General features: G+C 38.7%; 2 protein-coding genes and 1 long non-coding RNA gene across 4 annotated transcripts in view; 1 reads left to right on the top strand and 2 right to left on the bottom strand.

Annotated features, from left to right (window-relative positions):
- LOC117945405 (serine/threonine-protein kinase N2-like) overlaps window positions 1-12,877 on the top strand; it is a 14,776-nt gene extending 1,899 nt beyond the window's left edge. Inside the window, exons 3-20 of the mRNA XM_034872884.1 lie at window positions 1,107-1,258; window positions 1,460-1,673; window positions 2,556-2,678; window positions 5,260-5,369; window positions 6,500-6,643; window positions 6,923-6,998; window positions 7,074-7,266; window positions 7,998-8,133; window positions 8,467-8,519; window positions 8,644-8,701; window positions 8,794-8,885; window positions 9,419-9,595; window positions 10,001-10,063; window positions 10,162-10,238; window positions 11,387-11,529; window positions 11,661-11,768; window positions 12,248-12,328; window positions 12,481-12,877. Of these exons, the coding sequence (XP_034728775.1) occupies window positions 1,107-1,258; window positions 1,460-1,673; window positions 2,556-2,678; window positions 5,260-5,369; window positions 6,500-6,643; window positions 6,923-6,998; window positions 7,074-7,266; window positions 7,998-8,133; window positions 8,467-8,519; window positions 8,644-8,701; window positions 8,794-8,885; window positions 9,419-9,595; window positions 10,001-10,063; window positions 10,162-10,238; window positions 11,387-11,529; window positions 11,661-11,768; window positions 12,248-12,328; window positions 12,481-12,684 (2,204 nt within the window). The 3' untranslated portion in view covers window positions 12,685-12,877. The remainder of the gene's footprint in view (window positions 1-1,106; window positions 1,259-1,459; window positions 1,674-2,555; window positions 2,679-5,259; window positions 5,370-6,499; window positions 6,644-6,922; window positions 6,999-7,073; window positions 7,267-7,997; window positions 8,134-8,466; window positions 8,520-8,643; window positions 8,702-8,793; window positions 8,886-9,418; window positions 9,596-10,000; window positions 10,064-10,161; window positions 10,239-11,386; window positions 11,530-11,660; window positions 11,769-12,247; window positions 12,329-12,480) is intronic.
- Window positions 3,414-15,975, bottom strand: LOC117945447. Its single transcript, XR_004656800.1, has 3 exons — window positions 15,482-15,975; window positions 4,380-4,383; window positions 3,414-3,426 (listed from the first exon to the last, which is right to left on the bottom strand). It is a non-coding gene; the product is annotated as an uncharacterized LOC117945447 (long non-coding RNA).
- Window positions 15,976-16,508: 533 nt separating this feature from the next.
- On the bottom strand, window positions 16,509-20,289 carry zdhhc12a (zinc finger DHHC-type palmitoyltransferase 12a). Of its 2 annotated transcripts, none has more exons than XM_034872924.1 (5): window positions 19,925-20,289; window positions 19,069-19,202; window positions 18,850-18,930; window positions 18,242-18,420; window positions 16,509-16,847 (listed from the first exon to the last, which is right to left on the bottom strand). In XM_034872924.1, the coding sequence occupies exons 1-5, from the start codon at window positions 20,019-20,021 to the stop codon at window positions 16,532-16,534; spliced, it is 807 nt and encodes a 268-aa protein (XP_034728815.1). In that variant the 5' UTR covers window positions 20,022-20,289; the 3' UTR covers window positions 16,509-16,531. The 2 variants fall into 2 exon arrangements, with proteins under 2 accessions (XP_034728815.1, XP_034728816.1); XM_034872925.1 differs by having other exon boundaries at window positions 18,254-18,420; window positions 19,925-20,282.
- Window positions 20,290-21,354: the final 1,065 nt, after the last annotated feature.

The following is a 21,354-nucleotide window of genomic DNA, read 5'->3' as shown; positions in this document are numbered from 1 at the left end:
GTGTGAAGTCTCTGAAACAAACACTTACACAATGATTCATGGCTTGAAAGTAAAAGAGTATGAAATATGAGACAAGTAACTCTATATGTGGTTTCCTCGGATCATGTGTCTTTTCCCTGACCCCTGACCTCCTTTCCTCTCATTGATATAGCAAGCAGTTTAGTTCACTGTGTAGTGTCAGGTAAACTCTGTGTGTTATTTATCCAGAGGGAAATTGTTGTGTACAATGTAGGGAAGAGTGCAAATAATCACAATATAAACATTAAATAATATCATTAAGGTGCAAAAACCAAATGTACACAATGCCAGAAATGTAAACATGTTAACAGCAGGGTGCAAATTCAAAATCCACATGTCAAAAGTAAACAGTTAACAATGAGGATAATTAAATAAATAGGTTAACATTTACATTTTCTCACAATTTTCATATGGGAAAGTAATACATTTCTTAAAATAGACGTAAAATAACTGCTGTTTTTGGCAGCACTATTATAATAATAATATATATATGATATAATGTTTCACACCATATAAGCATGTGCAGGACTTTATAAAAAATGTTGAGAGATTTGGTACAGAATTGATGCTTTTCCCTATATCACTAGCAATACAGTACAATATGGAGAAACCATTTATTCTGTGTTTACACTTTAGAAAATATTAATTGTTGCAGATTCCCTCCAGTAAACTACTGCTGCAAGCTGGAAAAGCCGTTAGGAAATGGATCAAATTTTAAAAACTAGACATTCAGGAGTCAAAATTACAAAAGCAACAAGAAAAAAACAACTTAGATTCTTCCAATCCAAAGTACTTCCTTTTATCCCACTGTTTGTTCCTCCAGTGCTTGTCTCCCTATAATAACTCAGTAACATGTGACCAGTCATTCTAATCATTTATGCCTAGAGCTAAGTGTCAGCTAACTGTCAGAAACATAACACTTGTAATGTTAAGACCTATGCCTGGAGCACTGTCACATTTTAGAAAAAAAGGGCTCCTTTCAGCATTATAAACATTGATTGCAGGAATTAAATCTATGAGGATGTTTTGCTCGTCAGAAGTGAATTCCTTAAGTCTCTCCCTCTCTCTCATCTTCATATTTCTATTAGTGATCTCGTCTGTTGGCATCAGTGCTGTGGATGCTCGTTTGGCAGAGTTGCAGCACTACATGCAGAGAGAGACAGATGCGTTGGTGCTGGCCAAAGATGTGGTGAAGCAGCTGGAGGGAATCTCATCGCTGGACCAGAAGGCACTGGCTGAGGTGGGACTCTCAATCAATCTTATTTTAAAGTAGCTCAAGTTCAGGCAGGGTAAAATCATGTCGGCAATGTAAAGCGTTCAAGGACATTTGCACATTTCATGTTGTTTTACATGTTAACTGCTAACCGTATCCCAAAATACCCAACAGCATCGTGTTTTAAGAGGACCAAACGGAACTACACAATGTTTTTCTGTCTGTCAGGCTCAGCTCCGGGTGCAGGAGTCTTCCCAGAAGCTGCATCTTCTGCAGCTGTCTCTTGAGAAATGCATGAAGGAAAAGAACCAGAAAGCTCTACAGGAGCCTGCAGGCGAGTTCGAACCTTCAGAGGGACCCCCGTCTCCCCAAGACTCCAGACCTGAATGTCCCCTGTCCACCTCGGCGTCTATCTTCTCTATCAAACCGGCCTTTTTGACTGGTGTGTATAACTGCAAAATATGCTGTTTACTGATTTTTTAAAAATAAATAAAAAATGTATTTTTCTGTCTGTATAGAAATGTTTCTGCATGATTCATATTCAGGCACTTTAAAAGTTAGTTTGAGTAAGATGGCCACACGTTTCTTTACTAATTGGAAGGTTATGGATCCTGCACACCACCAGTTTACCTTGAAAATGTAAAAAAGAAAAATGATTCTAAGAAAATAATTGCAATTTGAAATGTTTGTGTTTTTCTCAGTTGAATATGCAGCCCTTTCAGTAGTATTATGGACGCCCAGTGTTTGAACATGATTTACCATATGCTGACCTGAGCCGGGGGATAATCAGGACATGTAATCTGTTGGTTTTGGATAGTTCAGTTGTAAGCCAGTCTCAAGCTGCACGAGGCAAAAAAGGCACAAAAAAGCCCTTTTGATGATGTAACAAGAAGACAAATCCTTCAGCTAATAATGAGAAGGAGTCCCCGAGGGGTGAGAACACTCAAGGTGATTTTCTGCTCCACTGCTGCTGTTGCACTACAGAGAAAAAAGGAAAATTAGGATGTGCAAGCTTCAGACAGCAGTGATAGAGTCTTCAGTCCGAGAGATTTATTCAAGCTGACAAATTAAGGTTTAATTTTGAAACGCCATGTTCACTTTGGTCAACTCCCATTACTGAGGTTCATTACCAGGCACTAGAAACACGTGTGGTTACATACTCTGTAAGAACTGTGCTTTTCACTTTTTACACTGATAACAACACTGGTTTAATTTAGTAGATAGCTCTTAATGCTTTACTTTGCTGTTGCTCTCGTTGTAAATTCATCAACAAATATTGTGTTGTTTTAAAGAAAAATTAAAACATTTGTATTTTTCTTTTCAGGCAAACTTATAGTTAACCTTCTTGGATGTGAGGATTTACTGAAACCTCTGACCAGCCCAGAGCAGGGAGACCATCTGAGTCCAGGTGAAGACGGTTCACCTGCGGCTTACAGGACGGATGGTGGTGAGTCTACATGTTTCATTTTTAAAGCATTTCAATCACATCTGATGGTCTCTATCATCAAGTGGAATTTGTTGAGTTGAATGGAGTTATTTTGTTGTTTTGTTTACATTGATTTAAAGTTGCCACTAACATATTAAATGCTTTTTTCCCTAAAACTGAAAAATGCTTGTTGTAAAGTATGAAATAGTTAGGTCAAGGCTAATTTAATATCAGAGCGCTTATTGTATTTTATTAACTCATATCCTCAGCCAAGGATGTGGGAAGCCATCACAAAAGCCATTCACTAAAGGCCATGACATTTACTATTTCAAAAAATTGAGCAGAAAAGACAAATGGGATAGTATAACCCCGTTATAAGTTTACAGCTTTAGAATGCAGTTGCTTCTCTACCGCCGCTTGGTTAGTTAGTTTGTTGTTTTTTTTAGCTTTTAAAACACCAAAGTCACACAAAAACACTAACTAACTAACCGATGCAGGCAGCGGTAGACCAGCAACTCCCGTGTTCTGCAAGGGAAAATGTTAATCTTTTTGTCAAAGGATTCTGGTGGCTTTGCAGAGAGCTAAGATGTATAAAACAGCTTCAGTTTCCCACCAAAAAGGGCTGTCTGATGGCACGGTAAAGCGGTGAAAAACTTCTAAATATAGCGTACACTGAAACTAAGTGCTTAGTTGATTTAATTGACAAATCTTAATACTGAGTTTCTTCAAAAAGAATCACGCAAAAGCACCACTTTAAATATTGTATTTACTGGAGATGTGCTGGAAATAAGTTATTCAGTATGAAACCGCATTCAAAAATGACTAATCAACTACAGAAATCTTAGTCAACTGATTAGTCGACTTATCAACAGCCCTAGGGGGCAGCATTAGATTATTTTCAGGTATGGAGACGGACCTCACACAAGCCCACTTTAAAAATGCAAACTATCTCTTTTAAAAGGATTATCCATTTAAAGTTTCAGGTTTGACTCCAGCTGCGGTGATCCACACTTATTGTATATTAAGCTGCCTAGTTCTCTTAGTCTCTACAGTCAGTCTGTTCTCAGAACACTTCCTGTCCATCAGCAAACAGCAGAGCGACTCAGTCAGAAACTAGCTGGTCAAGAAGGTAGAACGTTACCTGTGAGATAGATATTTCCCCCAGGAGTTGATGGAAACCAAACTAGAGGTAAAAATAGAGTGAATATTGGACTTAAGTACATTTATCAAACCTGACTTCCGACGGGACGATAATGTGCTCTCTGTCTGCTGGATGTGGAAGTTGCTATAGACTTTATTAGATGATAATATGTCAGAGTTGTTAGTTTTTCTGAACCAAAGTGGGCAACAGATTTTTTGTTGCAGCTGTGAAGGAGAAATCCGGCCGATTTTTACCTGAATCTTGATCACTAGTATCCTAGAACTGTTGATAGGGAGAAAAAACAACCAAAATCGATGCCATTTGCTGCAGCAACTCCAGTTTGCTAGCACCAATTTTGTTTTTGTTTTTTCTCCTATCGACAGTACCCATCTATCTATACATCATCTATACATCAAGCAATCAAGATTCAGATAAAATATTTGTGGAGATTTCTCCATTAAGTGCGCGTGAGCAATCACAGAAGGCTTGCATATGGACGCAACAACAGTGGTGTTGTCATTACTTAGAATTCCTCATAGGGGTGACACAAACTACCCACCATAGCTTTAATTCAAATGAACTGTACTCACTGCCACACCGCCTTGCATGTTGGATCCTTTATTGCACTCATACACGTAAGATGTTTTATGTTTTAATGCTTTTATGTTTTGTCAAAAGCATCAAGGCTAAGATGCACTTATTGTGGCAACTCAACAAGTTTATGATGACTCAGATTTGAACTTGAACTATAGTAAATAATCAGCTGTCTCATTCTGGGTAGACACACTTCCTGTAAAAACACTGACTAATGGCGTTTTTCCATTAATGGTACCTGCTCGACTTGCCTCGTCTTGGCTCAGCTCGACTTGGCCACGGTGCCCCATCCTCTTTTTTCCATTACAGATTAGTACCGCCTCATGCCTTAGGCGAGCCGTGGCTGGTCGTCATACCTGGAAACTGCCGCGATACGGCGAGTGCGCGACACACAGAACGTCAAAGGTGTGTTGCTTTGGATTCTCGGAATGTGGCTATTACAAGAGCCAGAAGACAAAATGGTTTCAAAAGCTCAAAAGAAGCTGGAGGCAGAAAAAAAAAAAACCACTGGCTAAACTATTTAAACATGGCGGGTTTGTTTAGGACACGCACCGTCTGACGGAGGGAATAGTGACGATTCTCTCCGACCAATCAGTAGTCCGCAGGTTTTCACGTCACCTTTTGGTATCGCCTCAGCTTACTTGGAACCTTGACCGAGGTAGTACTAAAAAGAAGTACCTGTTAGCAGGTACCAGGTACTTTTTCTGTAATGGAAAACCTCAAAAAACGAGTAGAGCCGAGGTGAGTCGAGTAGGTACCTTGCAGTGGAAAAACGCCGTTAGTAATCAGGGAGGGATCAGATTGTGAATTATTGGTGAAATTGAAATTATGGGTTTGAGTGATGTGTTATTTCTTTCCGTCCCTTAGCGGAGATCAGCGCGGTGCTCAGGCTGGACTCCAGAGTGGTCGGGCGGACACGCTGGGCAGCCGTCAGCAGGCTGACCTGGGATCAGACGTTCTGCATCCAACTGGAGCGGGTGAGTCCAGTCACTGACATGCAGTCCATCCCAGCATATTTAAGTCAGTGTCTCCATTTTTTGCAGTCAGTAGGCCTGTTTTTTATGTCTTATATAGTGAATAGGGTCTCTGAAAAAAGCCCCAAAAGACATTTCTTGAATGTTGAAAATGAGAAATTAATTTACTCAAGTACTGAATACTTTAAAAGTACTTATACTTGTACTTAATTATTTCCAGTTTATGCTATTTATACTTCTACTTTAATACATTTCAGAAGGAAATATTGTTACTTCACCGCTTTAGTTAATTTCCAGACCTAACAACGATCCCAACAACGATTAAAACAATGATCTAATAAAATGTGATTTTATTAATTAACTGTTCAGCTGTCGCGACTCAAGAAATGCAGGACAAAAGGCAGATTGGTATAATTGAATGATTTATGGCCAAGTGAGGGTTTAAAGTAGAGATGGGTGCACTGTTTCAATACATTGTGTCAAACAACAAAATACCTTGTCACTGATGGAACTTAATTTAGTTTTACAGCTGACTCAAGGAATGCAGGGAAAAGGCAGAGGATGCAGGCAGAGTGATAATGGGATAAGATGAAAGTAGTACAGTAGAGAAATAAGGGAATGTGTACACTAGAAAGAAATGATCATACGTATGAGAACATTTCCACCTGATACCAAGTCATATTGTAAAAACATATTAGCAATGGTATGCATGGTCATTGGGGAAGAGAGTAGAGAGAGGTGGCTGAACGGATGGGCCGAGAGTTACAATGTGACACTCGAAGCATATAAAGTAACTGCAACATTTTTATGTACAGTGTATAAAACTTTGAAAAGGCAATCTGCACTTCTACCTAAACCTTTGATAATCAAGTACATTTTCCTGATGATACTTTCACTAAAGTATAATTTTGAATGCAGTACTTTTACCTACGGAATATTTTTACTTGTGGTATTGTTATTTCAAAAGTCCTGTGCTTTGCTTGATTGTTGTAGTTCTGTCTGTAACCAGCAGGTGTCTCCCTTACACCCCAAATTAATGAAAATTAAATAATCACACAAACCTTCTGTTTTGATGTAAATTCAAATTTCTCAGTTATTTCCTGTGTTTGTTGATTGTTCTGTCTGCTGCCTAGTCTCGAGAGCTGGAGGTCACTGTCTTCTGGCGAGACCAGATGGCGATGTGTGCAATCAAGTCCCTGCGACTGGAGGAGATGATGGACAACCCAAACCACGACCAGGAGTTACGCCTGGAGCCACAGGGCCTCCTCTATGCCAAGGTGCGCACAGTGACCTGCTACTGTACAGGTGTTTGGTAACAAACATCTTATGATGTCTACATTTTAACTATAAGATGTTAAGAATCTCCTAATCTAGGCATAAACACATGTAAAACTACTAGAACTGTTGGGTCCTTGTAAATTATGGAGTGTGATCTAGACCTACGCTATATGTAAAGTGTCTCGAGATAAGTCTTTTTATGAATTGATACTATAAATAAAATTGAATTGAATTTAAATGTCCCAAATAAAAACATTCTTCTGTTTGGGATTTCACAGCTTCATTTCATCGACACTGTTGTTGAGCGGCAGCCAAAACTGAGACGTCAGCGATGTATCTTCACTAAAGAGAGAGGTACAAACTGTTGATCACCGATCTTTCCCTGTTGTTGGTTGAATGATTTATGTACAATTTCTTCCTCTTCCTCAGGGAAGAACTTCCTCCGTGCGGCCCAGATGAACATGAATTTTGCCACGTGGGGTCATCTGATGATGGGCATCCTCCCTCGCTACACCTCCTTCACCACATTTAGCTCGTCCCTCTCCACAACCCCCGACCTGGTGGCCAACAACACACAACGTCCAACTGAGAAGGAGTCTCAAACCACCCCTCCACTGCCAAGGTCCGAAACAACCAACGCATCCAACGGGGGAGGACGTATTTAGATCCTTTACTTTAGTAAAAGTATTAATACCACACTGTGGAAATACTTTGGTACAGTAAAGGTCCAGCATTGAGAATGTTACCTCACTAAAAATATGTAAATTGCCCCCCTGACTTTTATAATATATTACTTTATATCAGTAGAATATTATTACTCATGCTTTAATGCAAAAGCAGCATTTTACTCTTGTCGTTGGTTGACAGATGATTCTTTTCATTAATGGATTCATCTACTGATTGTTTTCTCCATTGATTGTTTGGTTTGCAAAAATAGTGAGAAATGTGACATGTTCACATTGTTTGTTTTGTCCAACCAACAGTCAAAACCCTCAAGATTATTTCTAATACATTACCTGTATTAACATTAAAAGGAAAAGCGGCAACTCTTCCCACTGAAGAAGCTGGAACCATGAAGGCGTTAAAAATCACTTTTATTAACAATTATTAAAATAGTACCCAATTAATTTTCTGTCATTTGACAAATTGCTTCAGCTGTGCTGTGTAAACTGTTGGGTAGTTTAATGTTTTACAAAGCATCATATGTTATTAACTCTTGACTGACCTTACACCAGCCAACAAGTGTCAGCCCTTCAGACCAAACCTTAGTACCATTAGCCAACACATTTGTTGTGTTGTGTCCTGACGTACAATCACCGTTTTGTTGTTGTTTCTGTCTTTGTACATCTGCAGAGAAGCTCCAGATATCCGACTCCAAATCACTGAGGATCAGCCGTCTCCCACCGGTCTCGACCAGGGAGGCAACACACCCAGCATCCTCCCCACAGCACGCCAAACATCATCTGTGCCTGCATCGCAAGAAAAACTGGTAGATATTGTTGGGTATTCTCTTTAATACTTTCATCCTAAGTGACTTTGAAACAGTGAAACTGTGCATTATTTTTTACATGGTAATCATATGTTGTAGTAATAATCTGAATCTGCAAAAGATTGAAGTAAAAAGTATTACTTTCTGAAATGTGTTGAAGTAGAAGTATATAATAAAAGAAATATATATATAATAGAAAATAGAAAATCTCAAAGTGCCATATTGGTCTTATAATTTTTTCTGCTACTGCCTGTGGGTTTAGGAACCTATTGGGATGTGATTTGTGGATGTGACAGAATGGTAAAATGTTCCAAACTTTGTCTTTATTTGCAGTCATCCATAAAAAACACTGGAGGAAGTGAACATCAGCCTGTCTCTGCTCTAAAGTACACACGCACCCAAGCACACACAAACACACATTCACATTAATACACAAATACTATCTTATATACTGTAAAAGTAAAGAAAGAAGCTCCGCCTTTATTTTGTATTTCTGTCTTTTTACTCAAGGATGCAGATGGAAGACTTTAAATATATTTCAGTTTTGGGCAGAGGACACTTTGGAAAGGTAAAAGTTTTTCCCTTAAGCTCATCATGCTTGGTCATAAATCCTCTTCTCGTGTTTGTTGTCCTCAGTCAGCTGGGAATGTTTCTGTTTAGGTCCTGCTGGCAGAATTTAAGAAGACAGGAAAACTGTACGCCATCAAAGCCTTGAAGAAAAGAGACATTGTGATACGTGATGAAGTGGACAGGTGTGTGTCAAAGGAAAGCTTTAAAGAGTCAGGTTATCCAAAGTGCAAAAAAACTAGACCTGCAAACCAAAACACAGGCTATACCAAAACTGCATGGCAAAACATTATGAGAAGATGAGTCAATTTGTATTTTGGGCAAACTGACCTTTTAAACTTTAATAGTAAATCATTTTGTCAGTTTCTCTATAAAGTTAGAGTGCTTCAGATTTAACAGAATAAACTTTGAGATGGGGGTTGTTTTATTGACTCTTTTAATGCATTTGATTTATTCAATTTGCAGTTTTACTGAACTGGGGGGGGTCAGAAAACCGGTCAGTATCTGGTGTTAGGGTTAAGGTTGAGGTTTATCAATGAGAGAGAGAGAGGGAGAGAAAGAGAGACGGAGGGAGGGTTGAACCGTAAACCCTAAACTGACTGGTTCCCCCCACATATATGCTGTAATTTAAATTAGCTAAAATAAGACAGAGATGATGGCAATTTGTTGTAAATGTAAAGGAAATATTTGAAGTTAAAAGTGGGGTTTTATTCTGCAGCCTTATGAGCGAGAAACGGATCTTTGAGATGGTCAACGCATCCAGACATCCGTTCCTGGTGAACCTCCACGGCTGCTTCCAGACCAGCGACCACGTCTGCTTCGTCATCGAGTATTTACCAGGCGGCGACCTCATGATTCACATCCACAACAACGTCTTCACCGAGGCCCAGACCAGGTTCCTATTTCTCCTAGTATTTTTAAACAGGGTTTCCGCTGGGAAAAGTTCTAAATCTAAATTTTAGGCCTTAAAAAGTCTTACATTTGCTGAAGTATTGTGTTCTAGATCTTAAATAATTTTAAACAGGTCTTGATTTTCCTACGTCCATGCAATGCCACATCTAATGCTCTTTTTTTATTCTGTGGTGTTGTAGTTCTTTCTTTCATTAGTCCAAACTGAAATTCTCTGTATTCCGACTACATAGGAGACCAACATGCAACTTATATTGCAGCCAATCAGATTTCTTGTTAGTGGCATTTACTAAAAGGGAAATCAAAGGAACCTTCTGGGGTTGGAAGAAAGTGCAGCAAGTGGGGTCATATATAGAATTATAATCCATAATGAACCTATTGTTGTTTACAGGTTTTATTCAGCATGTGTTGTGCTGGGTTTAGAGTTTCTGCATCTGAATAAAATCATCTATCGGTAAGTCGTACCGGTCCAAAGAGATGTTGTGTCACTTTATGTTTCTCCGTACTGTAGTTTCAGCTATAATTACATGAACTGGAATGTGTTTTACACAGAGATCTGAAGCTGGACAACCTGTTAATGGATGCCGATGGATTTGTGAAAATCACAGACTTTGGACTTTGTAAAGAGGGTGAGTTGAATCATCATCACACTGTCAATATACGTATGTCACTTGACCCCCACCAAATACACAGTGGTGGAATGTGACTTATGCTGCATTCACATGCTCCTTGGGTGCTCCCATTTCCAAAGTTGGAAAGTTGTTTTTTTGATTTCTGTCATAATGTAAAAACAAACAAACACATTGACAGCTGTTTTCAGTATTTATTGAAGCTTCATATTAGTGCTTTTGTCCCAGACTTGTTTTTGCACAAGTACATTCCTTCAAACCACTGAAATATTGCTCTAACTGACTTGTCTTAGGGCTAATGCTAATATATAACTTTTTCTTAAATAATCTAGGTTACTCTTACATGGACAGCAACCTTACAACCTATATCCACATTATAAACTATGTGAGCGAAACTTCCCTTACCTCAAGTCAAGGAGTTTAAATACCTTGGGGTCTTGTTAGCGAGTGAGGGGAGAATCGGTGCAGCGGGTGTGGTATTACATTCCATTGATCGAACCATTGTGACAAAAGAGAGCTAAGCCAGAAGGCAAAGCTCTCGATCTACTGGTCAGTTTTCGCTCCTACCCTCACCTATGGTCATGAAGGTTGGGTCTTGACTGAAAGAACTAGCTCCAGGGTAAAAGAGGCTGAAATGGGTTTCCGCAGGAGGGCGGCTTGCAAATCCCTGGATGGATGGATGTTTTTATATGCAATTAAGCCTACATGAATCAATAGAAGGTTTCTTACCATCAACACATCCTATTTCATCAAGTCATGTAACAAACGTTGGTTCAACTTTACTTGAAAGTATCTGGGTTACATAAGAGTGAATTTGACTGTCATGAACATGTCTTAAACATTATAAACAGTCATAAATGTTTATGAAATAACACTTCTTTCAGTGCCATTCGGTTTTGTCATGACAATTTATGGTTATGGTTAGGGTAGAAACGTAGCACCCTGGATGGGCACTGCTAGGGGCACGGGCACAAGGGGACCACCGGTGTGAATAAAAACACTGAAAACCTCCTTTAAAAACCTGGCCCGGTTCTCGAGTTCTACACATAAAGGCTTTAATTGCTCACATTTATGATCCTTTATTTAAATCATACTCAAAACTCTTTTTAAGTCAATCTGCCGTGATTCTTTTGTCAATATTTTGGCAGGGATGGGTCACGGGGATCAGACCTCGACTTTCTGTGGAACTCCTGAGTTTCTGGCTCCAGAGGTCCTGACAGACGACAACTACACTCGAGCGGTGGACTGGTGGGGGATGGGCGTCCTCATCTACGAGATGTTCGTGGGGGAGGTTGATTACGCATATTTTGGTTTTTCTTTCGTCAGTTTTTGCATGTCTAGTTGGAAGAGTAGATTACCCAATTCCAAAATATAAATCTCTCCTTGAATCTCTAACGGAGCGTCTCTATGCCCTGCTTCCAGTCTCCGTTCCCCGGTGAGGATGAGGAGGAGGTGTTTGACAGCATCGTCAATGATGATGTGCAGTATCCAGGGTCTCTTCCTCCTGATGCAGTCTGCATCATCCAGAAGGTAGAAAGCCTCTCTGTTGCTGTCTTAACTCCAATTTTATTATAATTACTTGAGATATTTATGCCTTATTTATTACCTTCCCAATAATTCACTATGACAAATTTGGGTATATTGGACCTATAAATCATGATTAGAATAAAATGCAGTACTGTGCAAAAGTCTTAGGCAGGTATGAAAGTCTTAGGCAGGTGTGAAAAAAATGCTATAAACTAAGAATGCTTTCAAAAATATAAATAAAGATTGTTTATTTTTATCAATTTACACAATGCAAAGTGAGCAAACAAAAGAAAAATCAAATACACACACATAGAGGAAGATAATAGCAATACCATCAGCTGTTATGGCTAAAAGGCGAAGCTTTAAAAAGGCATCAAAAGATATTTAATATCATTTTGTAGAACCAAATGGGACTGCGATGCTTGTATTACTTATTCATGTTAAGTATATTTAATTTACAAACCTCGATCATGCCTCTACAGCTGTTGAAGAAGAATCCTCTGAAAAGACTCGGGGCCGGAGAGAGAGACGCAAATGAAATCAAAGGAGAGAAATTCTTTGAGGTAAATCACTTTCTTGAACGTTATGTACTCTCTAAAGTTACATATAATGGAAATACACATGTACAAGTTCCTCAAATCTTTGCTAAAGTACAATACAACCACTGACAACTGGTAATATTGCTTCAACATGAAAGTGCAACTTTGTCCTTCAGACCATCGACTGGGAAGCCCTCATGGCCAAGACGGTAAAACCGCCGTTTCTGCCGTCAATCAAGGAGTCGATGGATGTCGGCAACTTTGACAGCGAGTTCACTCGACTCCAGCCAATCCTGTCGCCTCCCGCCAAACCCTTCGTCCTCTCTGCTGAGCAGCAGGAAGCCTTCGCAGACTTCGACTTCTGCGCCTTGCATGGGTGAAAGAAGAGCTGAAGCAACCAGGGTGGGAACATGACTACGTTTAGTTTGCAGCTGGACTGTTTGGCCACTTCAGAGCACCAAACTCCATCATTTACGTTTAATCAACTCCCCTATAGGCAAGTAAAATAATTCATTCATTAATTCAAGTAATAATTTATTCCTACAGAGATTAGGTACTTTATTTATACTTTTTAAACTTTAGTATTTTATTCTAGTGCTGTTTTCGCTCATTAATTAATAGTCAATTGGCACAAAATGCATCAGTGACAAATGTCGTGATTGATGACAGTCCTTTAACAAACACACATACTTCTACAAATTGACATGAGTAAACGTTTTTACTTATGGACTATTGTAAGTTTTGGACTATTATCAACATTATTGCCATAATGTCGTCATATCTTTAGACAGTTAGCCTTATTGATCAATTAAAGGAAAAAAGACAGATTAAAGGAAGACCACTTTTAGGTCTTATTTACTTATTAGATATTATACGGATGATATCTGTACAAAAAAATGGTTATCTTCTGCATTGCCTAGCTTAGCTTAGCACAAAGAGTGGACACGGGCCAACAGGTGGCTTGGCTTTGTCTAAAGGTAACAAAATCTGTCGACCAGCCTTGCTTGCTGTTTCCTTGTCTTCAGTCTTTGTGCTAAGCTAAGCTAAGCTAATCAACTGCAGGCTGTACAGTATAGCTTCATATGTGAGTGGTAGCGATCTTTTCATCTAACTCACACCGAGAAAGCAAATCGGTATACTTAATAAAATGTCAAACTATTTCATTAACTCGAAAAGAAATTATTTGTTTGTTTCAAAAAAGTGAGTTTTGGAAGCCAGAAATCTGACCTTCCAGCCTAATAATTATTTAGCTATTCATAAGATCAACAATCTTTAAAGAAAGTCTCCCACCCTGGTCTTCGTAGTACCACAAATAAACAAACACCTTGGATATTTCTGCAGCTCAGTCATTTGCAAACAGGACATACGATCCCATGGCTGATTTTGCTGACTGTTCTCACCGCCATACAATCGACAGCCAATTGACGATCCAATAAACCAGGCAGCATATTTTTTTGTTTTTAACAGAGCAAAAGAATTTGATCATAACCCTTTGCATTCTCTGTGGAGAGCCAAGCTTTGTTGTGACAAATACAACTCACCTGCTCCGGCTATGAAGAGTTCATGTATGAGAGCTGCTCAGGTGAGATGTTGTAAAATAAAAACAGGATGCTTGAAGAGTTTATAACACTATTATCACATCTTTATTCTTTTCATAATTTAGTTTTAATACTCCAATATTGGACGATTTGCTATGTACCAGTCAAAATACAAAATAGTACAAACAAAACCTTAAATTAAAGTAACCCTGCAATACATTTAATACATACATATATATAATATGTATGTATAATTTTGGTGAGGCCTACATGCATCCAGTGCTCCTCCGTTAGACTTCATAATTTCAGCCACTTTCCCTTTTGCCACATTACATAATTTTGCACCTGAAACACATAGGCAGTGAGTAGTTAAGGCAGCGACTGAAGAGTCTATAAGTTGCCTTATGTTCCCTCATAAATGTATAAAATGATGATTGTCATACCTCCCTGGAAGTTAAAACATACTGTAATGCTGACTCACATTCACATATGTAGCCGTGTTTGTTGTTGTGGGTGCATCAGTCACAAATGGGGGATAATTATGTTATATTATTATATATATTATATTATATAATATGTGGTAAGAGAAAATGTGTCACAGTTAGAAGAGCGGAATGTAAGTCTTGCCTCTAATAACCAGTCGTAGCCTCTTCAAGCATCCTGGGTTTTGGAGATCGAGCTCGCTTTGTGGCCTTTGCTTATTTCCAATAAGTATCCTTCAGAGGTACAGGTCGTGCTGCCGTTTCTATGCATCACTGTGACAGGCTTCGCCCACTGCCTTGACCAAACAAATGAAACAAGCTAACCCAAGTTATGGTTACAAGTCTGTTTTTAAATATGGAAATGTTCAACATTTATGTCAAGTCATTGACGCATTCACATGTGCGTCTCCACCTGACCAACTGTTTTCTGTGCGTGTAGAAGTGCATGGCACCGTGTTGAACTAGAAATAGCTAGCAATATAATAAAGAGAAGCTGCAGAGAATCTAATATAGCCATAATGATAAGAAACATATCTGTATTTTGAATTTAGCATATCCTATTCTGTGATACTAAAGCTCTAATGATGTCAGTGCAATAAAACAAGAGGAAGAAGAGGAGCAGCAGGGATGAAGCATTAAGATGCATGCCCTATTTTTGTTCAAGCGCACCAAAAGAAATATCCTGATATTTCCTTTCAGCTCCTTTTTTTTATATTTTCAAACACACAGCTGAGTTTAAAGAACATCAGCACTAAAGGAGAGCTCTGGGAACTACTGGGCACTGTTACAAAATTAGCTAGGCAACTTTAAAGAGAAACACTATCATTTTATCGTGCTGTTAATTGATCTAGTCCCAGTATTGAGCGTTCACAGAAGTTCTTTGCCTTTTTTCCCCAGAGAAATACCGAGTCATCTAGAAAAACAAAAAACAAGTGTGTGACGGTGTCTTGTACTCTACGCACCACAAAGTACAAGGCAATGTCACATTCAGTATACAATACAGAAATTGTTTCATTATTCTCGACTCCACCAGCTATGGAGAAGATTGTCAGCTAAATTAATAAAATGTAACAGTACAAGTAGCCAACGTTGATTTAGCCGCTGTAGCGCTTTAAGTTTCTTCTGCTGAATTGTACATGCTACTTGTGTGTCAGTACTGTATCTATGTATGTATGTGACATGATGAGGAATGTCAGTCTGTACAGATGTACTCTATAACATGCATATCATCAGTGTTTTAATGTACTTTTATTGACAATAAATACAAATAGAACAAATACAGTAAAAAAAGGGTGTAAAATATTTGCCTCTCATGGGAAGATTATCTCATAGTAATAGTGAAAATAATCATTAATATACAAACAATCACATTAAACCAAAGGGACAATACATAAATCGCACCAGACATAAAGGCCATTAATGTTAAAATGTGGAGGTCACCACTCTCACGAGGCAACAACAGAAACATTTACAGAAAAGAACGTGGTGACCAGACCTGAGGAATAAAATGGGATTAAAAAAATATATATGTATTTCTGTTATTGTGGAATTATTGCCACATAACTATTAGTGTTGGGTCTTGTTATCTCAATTGTACTAATCAAAGTGATATTCAAGAAATACTGCAGGCAGTAAAAAGTATAAGAAGTATTAAACTCTTTGGATACCTCGATGCAAAAGGTTCAGGGTTTGAGTTTGACCTGGACAAGTTCCTATATGTTATAGGTAAGATAATAACAGTAATTATAATAATGCATCAATTTCAAAAAAGACCCTAAAATCCCAGGACAGCCATACCTACACCAAAGGCATTATAATTTATCATCTAAGAAACATAAATGTTAATTTATTTAATGACAGTCCATCCAATAGTTTTTTGAGATATTTCAGTCCGAACAGGCCAGTTTGTTTTTAAAATGTATTTGTAGTCAAAAGCCAGCAAATCAAAGTATCATGTTTTGTTATCTGTATGAAAAATGTTGGAAAAGTTATTATATATATAATAAGATTACTGCATGTCTGCTCTAAAAGCCGACGTTTGCAGGTAGGTAGGAAAACATTTCATGATCCGCTTCAGTTGTAAACCTTGACCCAGAAGGGAACATCAAATAATTCAAATCTCTGCTGTTGAGGTTCAAAAAGGATTTGCTTTCCCTGAAAGTAGTGTCTGACTCCGGGGTAGATGGTGACGGCCGTCTGGTTGGAGCTCAGACAGAATTTGGGGTGTTTCTGTCGTACGTCTGCTCCCACACCACCGTCCTGCAGATGCAGAAGAAATTCCACAGGTTGCAGAAGACGCCGCGGTCAAACGGGTTCTCCTCGTCTCCGCAGTTCTTCAGGTAGGCGATCCTGTGGCGCGACATGAACTCCCAGGTGGTGCAGTTGATGGAGACCAGGTAAAGGTGGATGCCCAGCAGCATCCCTGCCACCACAGAGAAGACGCCGACAAGGACCAGCGCCACCAACAGGAACCCGTTCACTCTGAACCACAGCACCCATGTGAGGCTGGGTGAGATGCCAGACCTGAAGAATAAACACTAGTGTTAGGACAAATATTATCATTATTTTAAAGGTTTTTCTCTGACCTGAACTGTCCCGGGCAGTCTGAGGGTCACACCAAGCTATATACAACTATACAGTCATTCCTTATTATTTAGATTTGATTCATGGACAATGTATTTGTGATATTTGGGCAGAAATGTGTTATAATAGTGCATATAATCCTTATATTGCAACAACAAAAAAAGCAAGTATGGTGACTTGTAGAAATGATCTCATTGGTTGGGCTAAACCCGAGCTAGCAAAGCTAAAACACACACAAAGTTTTTTAGGCTAAAAAATATTAGACTCAAAAAAAGAAAAAAAAGACTAGAAAGGTGAATTTAGCAAATTGGCAAGTTATCTTTAGTTAGCCTAATTAACCTTCAAAGCAGCTGCAATAAACCCACTTTTTACATAAATGTCCCGCTGCTGGCTATTTCCCAAAACATGCTCCCCTCATCCCAACATCAGGAGAAAATTATTAATTGTATATATATTTGGGTTCCCAACCTTTTCTTCACGTTCAAGCAAAGAGTGACGTATTCCTTGTTTTATATAAATAACTTTTTTGTTAAAGATGTAAAATGATTTACTAATTTATAAGAAAATTAGAGGAAAGTTTGATGCAACTTTGTACAGCACAAATATACATATTTTAATGTTTTCCTCTTCTCTCTGAACCATGACTGTTACTCCTTTTGTGTTCACATTAGTCTGTCTTCCTTTTCCCAGCTGCTCCACCCTTGTGCTAGCTTTTCTTCACTGGCTTCCAGAATTGAGTTTTTAAATTAATTGTTTTTTTAGACACTCATGCTGCCCCGTCTTACATCTGGGAACTTTTCAACCTTCAAATCTTCTCCATGTTTTTGAGGCTCTCTCCTAAAGCTGTTGGCATTTCTGCAGTTGAGACTTAAACACATACAGATAAAGCATTAGTTGTTGTAGCCTCTAAACTGTGGCTCTGTATTGCAGATTTTTGGGGGAAATTGTGCAGCACTCAGGTCAACTTGTGTTGCTTTCTACAAAGATTGACTTACCTTCTATATTTTACCAAGTTAATATGCATACCAATCAGCTTTCATTGAAGTGCTTACCAAAAAGTTCCTTCTTTTCATTCATGTCTTTTCCTTTTAGTTTAGTGCACTGGCTCTTCTGACAGAGCGACATCCAACCAGTGAGTTCATTTGTGTATCATTAAACCAACAATTGACAACATGCTTTACAGCAGTTTAGTGTACTATAAAAGTCCGCTGGGTTGATTTTAAAAATAAGGACTACAGTATTTGAACTTTGAAAATTGTACTTGAGCAGTACATTAGAGTACCCATTAGTGAATGTAAACAGAGAGTAATCAATCAATTTACTGGTGTTCTCACACTCTCACGTACAGGGCGATGTGAAGCGCCCAAAGCAGAGCGAGCAGCTGCACCAGCAGGTAGACGATGAACCAGCGGTGGTTCCTCTCTCCCACGCAGTTCTCGATCCAGGGGCAGTGGTGGTCAAAGCGACGAACGCAGTGTTTACACGTCTGACAGTGCTTCGCTCTCATTGGCTGCTGCTTGAAAGAGGGAAAAGAAAGAAAGAGAGTTGCTATTTTTACTGGAAACGAGTTACACCATTCTCCAGAATGAAGCAGTGGATATGAATGGATTTAAGCGGTTTGTCAAAATACTGGACTGTTTTATCTCCTTTACAGCCTTACTGATTGCACTGATCTGAATCATCATGCAACATAGTGACCAGATGTTCCCCCCCAGTGAACGTGTTGTCTGATTGTAATTTTGACAAAGTTGCATTATTAGTACAAAACTAAATGAAAAAACAAACAATATTTATACCAATATCAAACGAATATAACATGCTTTAAATACAGAAAATACAGCATATGTAAGTGATGCGACTATGCAAATGTATTAAAGACAAACTCATGTTCAACTTCAGATGATGCTGGACACAGAATGCGTGCAAGTTGGAAGCTGGTTACCTGTAGTAGGCAATATCCACAGCGTCGCAGTCGAGGGCTCGAAGACTGAGGAATCATTGACTCCATTTCCTCATTTGAACCCTGAATGCAACACAGACTGATGTGGGTCAAATGTGTACCGGTGGGACCTTTACTTAAAGGACTACAATAGGGTGACAAGATATCCCATAATGTGTCTGCTTGGTTTATGAGATGTGGGTTTTAGTGAGTTCATCTCACCTTTACACTGTCAGTGAGAACGAAGCCAGGGTCCATTAAAGAAACGGCAAAGTATAACAGCACTGACAGCACGACCAGGAGGAAAAACAGAACTGGCAGCAACAGCTCGCCTTGCTCCTCACACTTCCGCAAATCTGCGCGCGCACACACACACACACACACAGACACACACACAACCAATCTTCTGACCAAAATACACTGAGGAAATGCTATATTGGACTAACGGTGCTTCCATGCAATAGTATATCTAACCTACAGTTGGGATGATATGGTCTAGAACAGTCACACATTTTGTATTCAACTGTAAAGTAGACTTTTAGACACAGAAAATACAACATTAACTGTTCATCAAACCTCTTTCATATATATCGACGTCAAATGGGGTTTCCACTGATTTTACTAAGTCTTATAAGATAAGATTAACCTTTGTTGATCCTCAGGGGGAAATTCATGCAAAACTGGAGAACAAAAGCATGGTTCCAGTTATACAAATGTGAGGCTTTGTTGTTTATTATGTTAGTTTATATGACATAAGTTCTGTTTTTTCCCTTCGGCATTGAGTATTATTATTTTTTTTTTACTTTTAATACTGTAAAAAAACATTTCCTGATTATACTTACATACTGGTACTTTTACTTTTTTACAACAAATACATTTCCAACATGGAGCATAAATAAAATCAGTTAGGTTGTATATCCAGGTGGTATTTGAGTTTTCAGGAGTATCAGCTTGGCTCTAACACTACTATTTAAGATTGTGTTGGTGTTGCCAAGTTTACTTGTTCATTGTTTTAGGGTTAACTGGTGGTCTGTTGTCAGGGGTTTCGGATAACTTGTCCCAGTTTGAATGAACTTACCAGTGTTGTGCAGGAACAGTATGAGGGTTATGACCCAAGTGAGCAGGGTGTGTGTGGCTCGAACCAGAAACCCGGTCCGAAACATGTTCTGCATCATTTTAATCTGTTAGCACCGCTGCTAACTAGCTAGCCTCGATAGCAACAACATTGCTATTTTACGAAAATAAAACATATACAATGTTAAAAAATACATATTAAATAAAATACGTTTTAACTATTCCATTAAGAAATTTGGAATTTATAAAGGTATCATGTAGCTAGCTACAGTAATACATGCAGATTTTATTTTTTATTTTTTCCCCTGGTTGTAGCCATAGACAGTTCAAGAAAGGCTGTAGCTAGCTAGCTATATTATCCGTTAGCCTCTTCCTTATTTCAATACGGGAAGTTGCGAAGGACAAAATAGGCGAACTGAACCCTCCGCGAAAAAAGTCAAACGAGTTTTACAAATTGTTTTCGATTGATTAAGCATTATTTTAAGCATTATTTTGAGAGCAGGGACCGGTATTTCAGAACACTACACACAATTAGCACAAGCACACCCCAATTAGCAGAACACCTCAGACCCTTTGCAAAATGAAACACTTCTGCAAAAACTATACATTGATTCTACTCTATTCTCTTATCTTGTCCATAAATACTGGTCTCTAGACTTTATCCTTGCACTATTGGACTTATTTGCATTACCACCATGGCACACACTCTCATAGAGCACCTTACCTTACCATGCATACTGAATCACAGGGTCAGTCCCTGCCTTGTCACTGCAAGCGTATCATGAATATGTATCCCTTAGTACATTAATGTAGTGCAATGTGCATGCAAGTGTAATGACCTTACATGTCATTTAGCTGATGCTTTTAATCTAAAGCGACTAACAATTGCTATATATGTCAGAGGTTGCACGCCTCTGGAGCAAATATGGGATAAGTGTCTTGTTCAGGGAAACATTGGTTAATGTATCGCAGCGCACAATTAGTTCACCAAACACTACGTAGAACCAATTATAATTTATTTCTCTCCATATACCCAAATCAGTGCAACATGTCAACACTTAGAATCACAACAAAACATTTCCCAGTTTTCAGACAGCTACTACAGTAGTGTGCATAACAACAGTAGTGTTCAGCAAACAACAGGCAAACATGGAATTCTGTATTCATACTAGGGCTGGGCGATGTAGAGAAAACCAAACATCACAATATTTCTGACCAAATACCTTGATATCAATACAGCAACGATGTTGTAGTGTTGACTGTTGGTGCTTTCACAAAATATTTAACCAATGAGATTTTTGATAAGCAATCCTCAGTGATGTGGACATAATGTCTAAGTGGGTAAAGGGAAATAATAGTCTGGAAAAGTTCAGAAAATGACATCACCTTAATGTAATGTAGCCTTTAAAACCAGGAGAAGACAACACTCATGCC

Source organism: Etheostoma cragini, chromosome 5 (genome assembly GCF_013103735.1).
Source record: "Etheostoma cragini isolate CJK2018 chromosome 5, CSU_Ecrag_1.0, whole genome shotgun sequence".
In the NCBI taxonomy this organism is placed as follows: Eukaryota; Metazoa; Chordata; class Actinopteri; order Perciformes; family Percidae; genus Etheostoma; species Etheostoma cragini.
This window is presented reverse-complemented; position numbering and strand designations above follow the sequence as displayed.

What these genes read in the sequence shown, in the direction of transcription:
- zdhhc12a (XM_034872924.1), bottom strand. Translation starts at nt 20,021, where the DNA reads ATGATGCAGAACATGTTTCGGACCGGGTTTCTGGTTCGAGCCACACAC. An exon ending in ACTGTTCCTGCACAACACTG is followed by an intron (nt 19,203 to 19,924) that starts GTAAGTTCATTC and finishes GTGCGCGCGCAG; the next exon opens with ATTTGCGGAAGTGTGAGGAG. An exon ending in ATCGCCCTGTACGTGAGAGT is followed by an intron (nt 16,848 to 18,241) that starts GTGAGAACACCA and finishes TTTATTCTTCAG; the next exon opens with GTCTGGCATCTCACCCAGCC.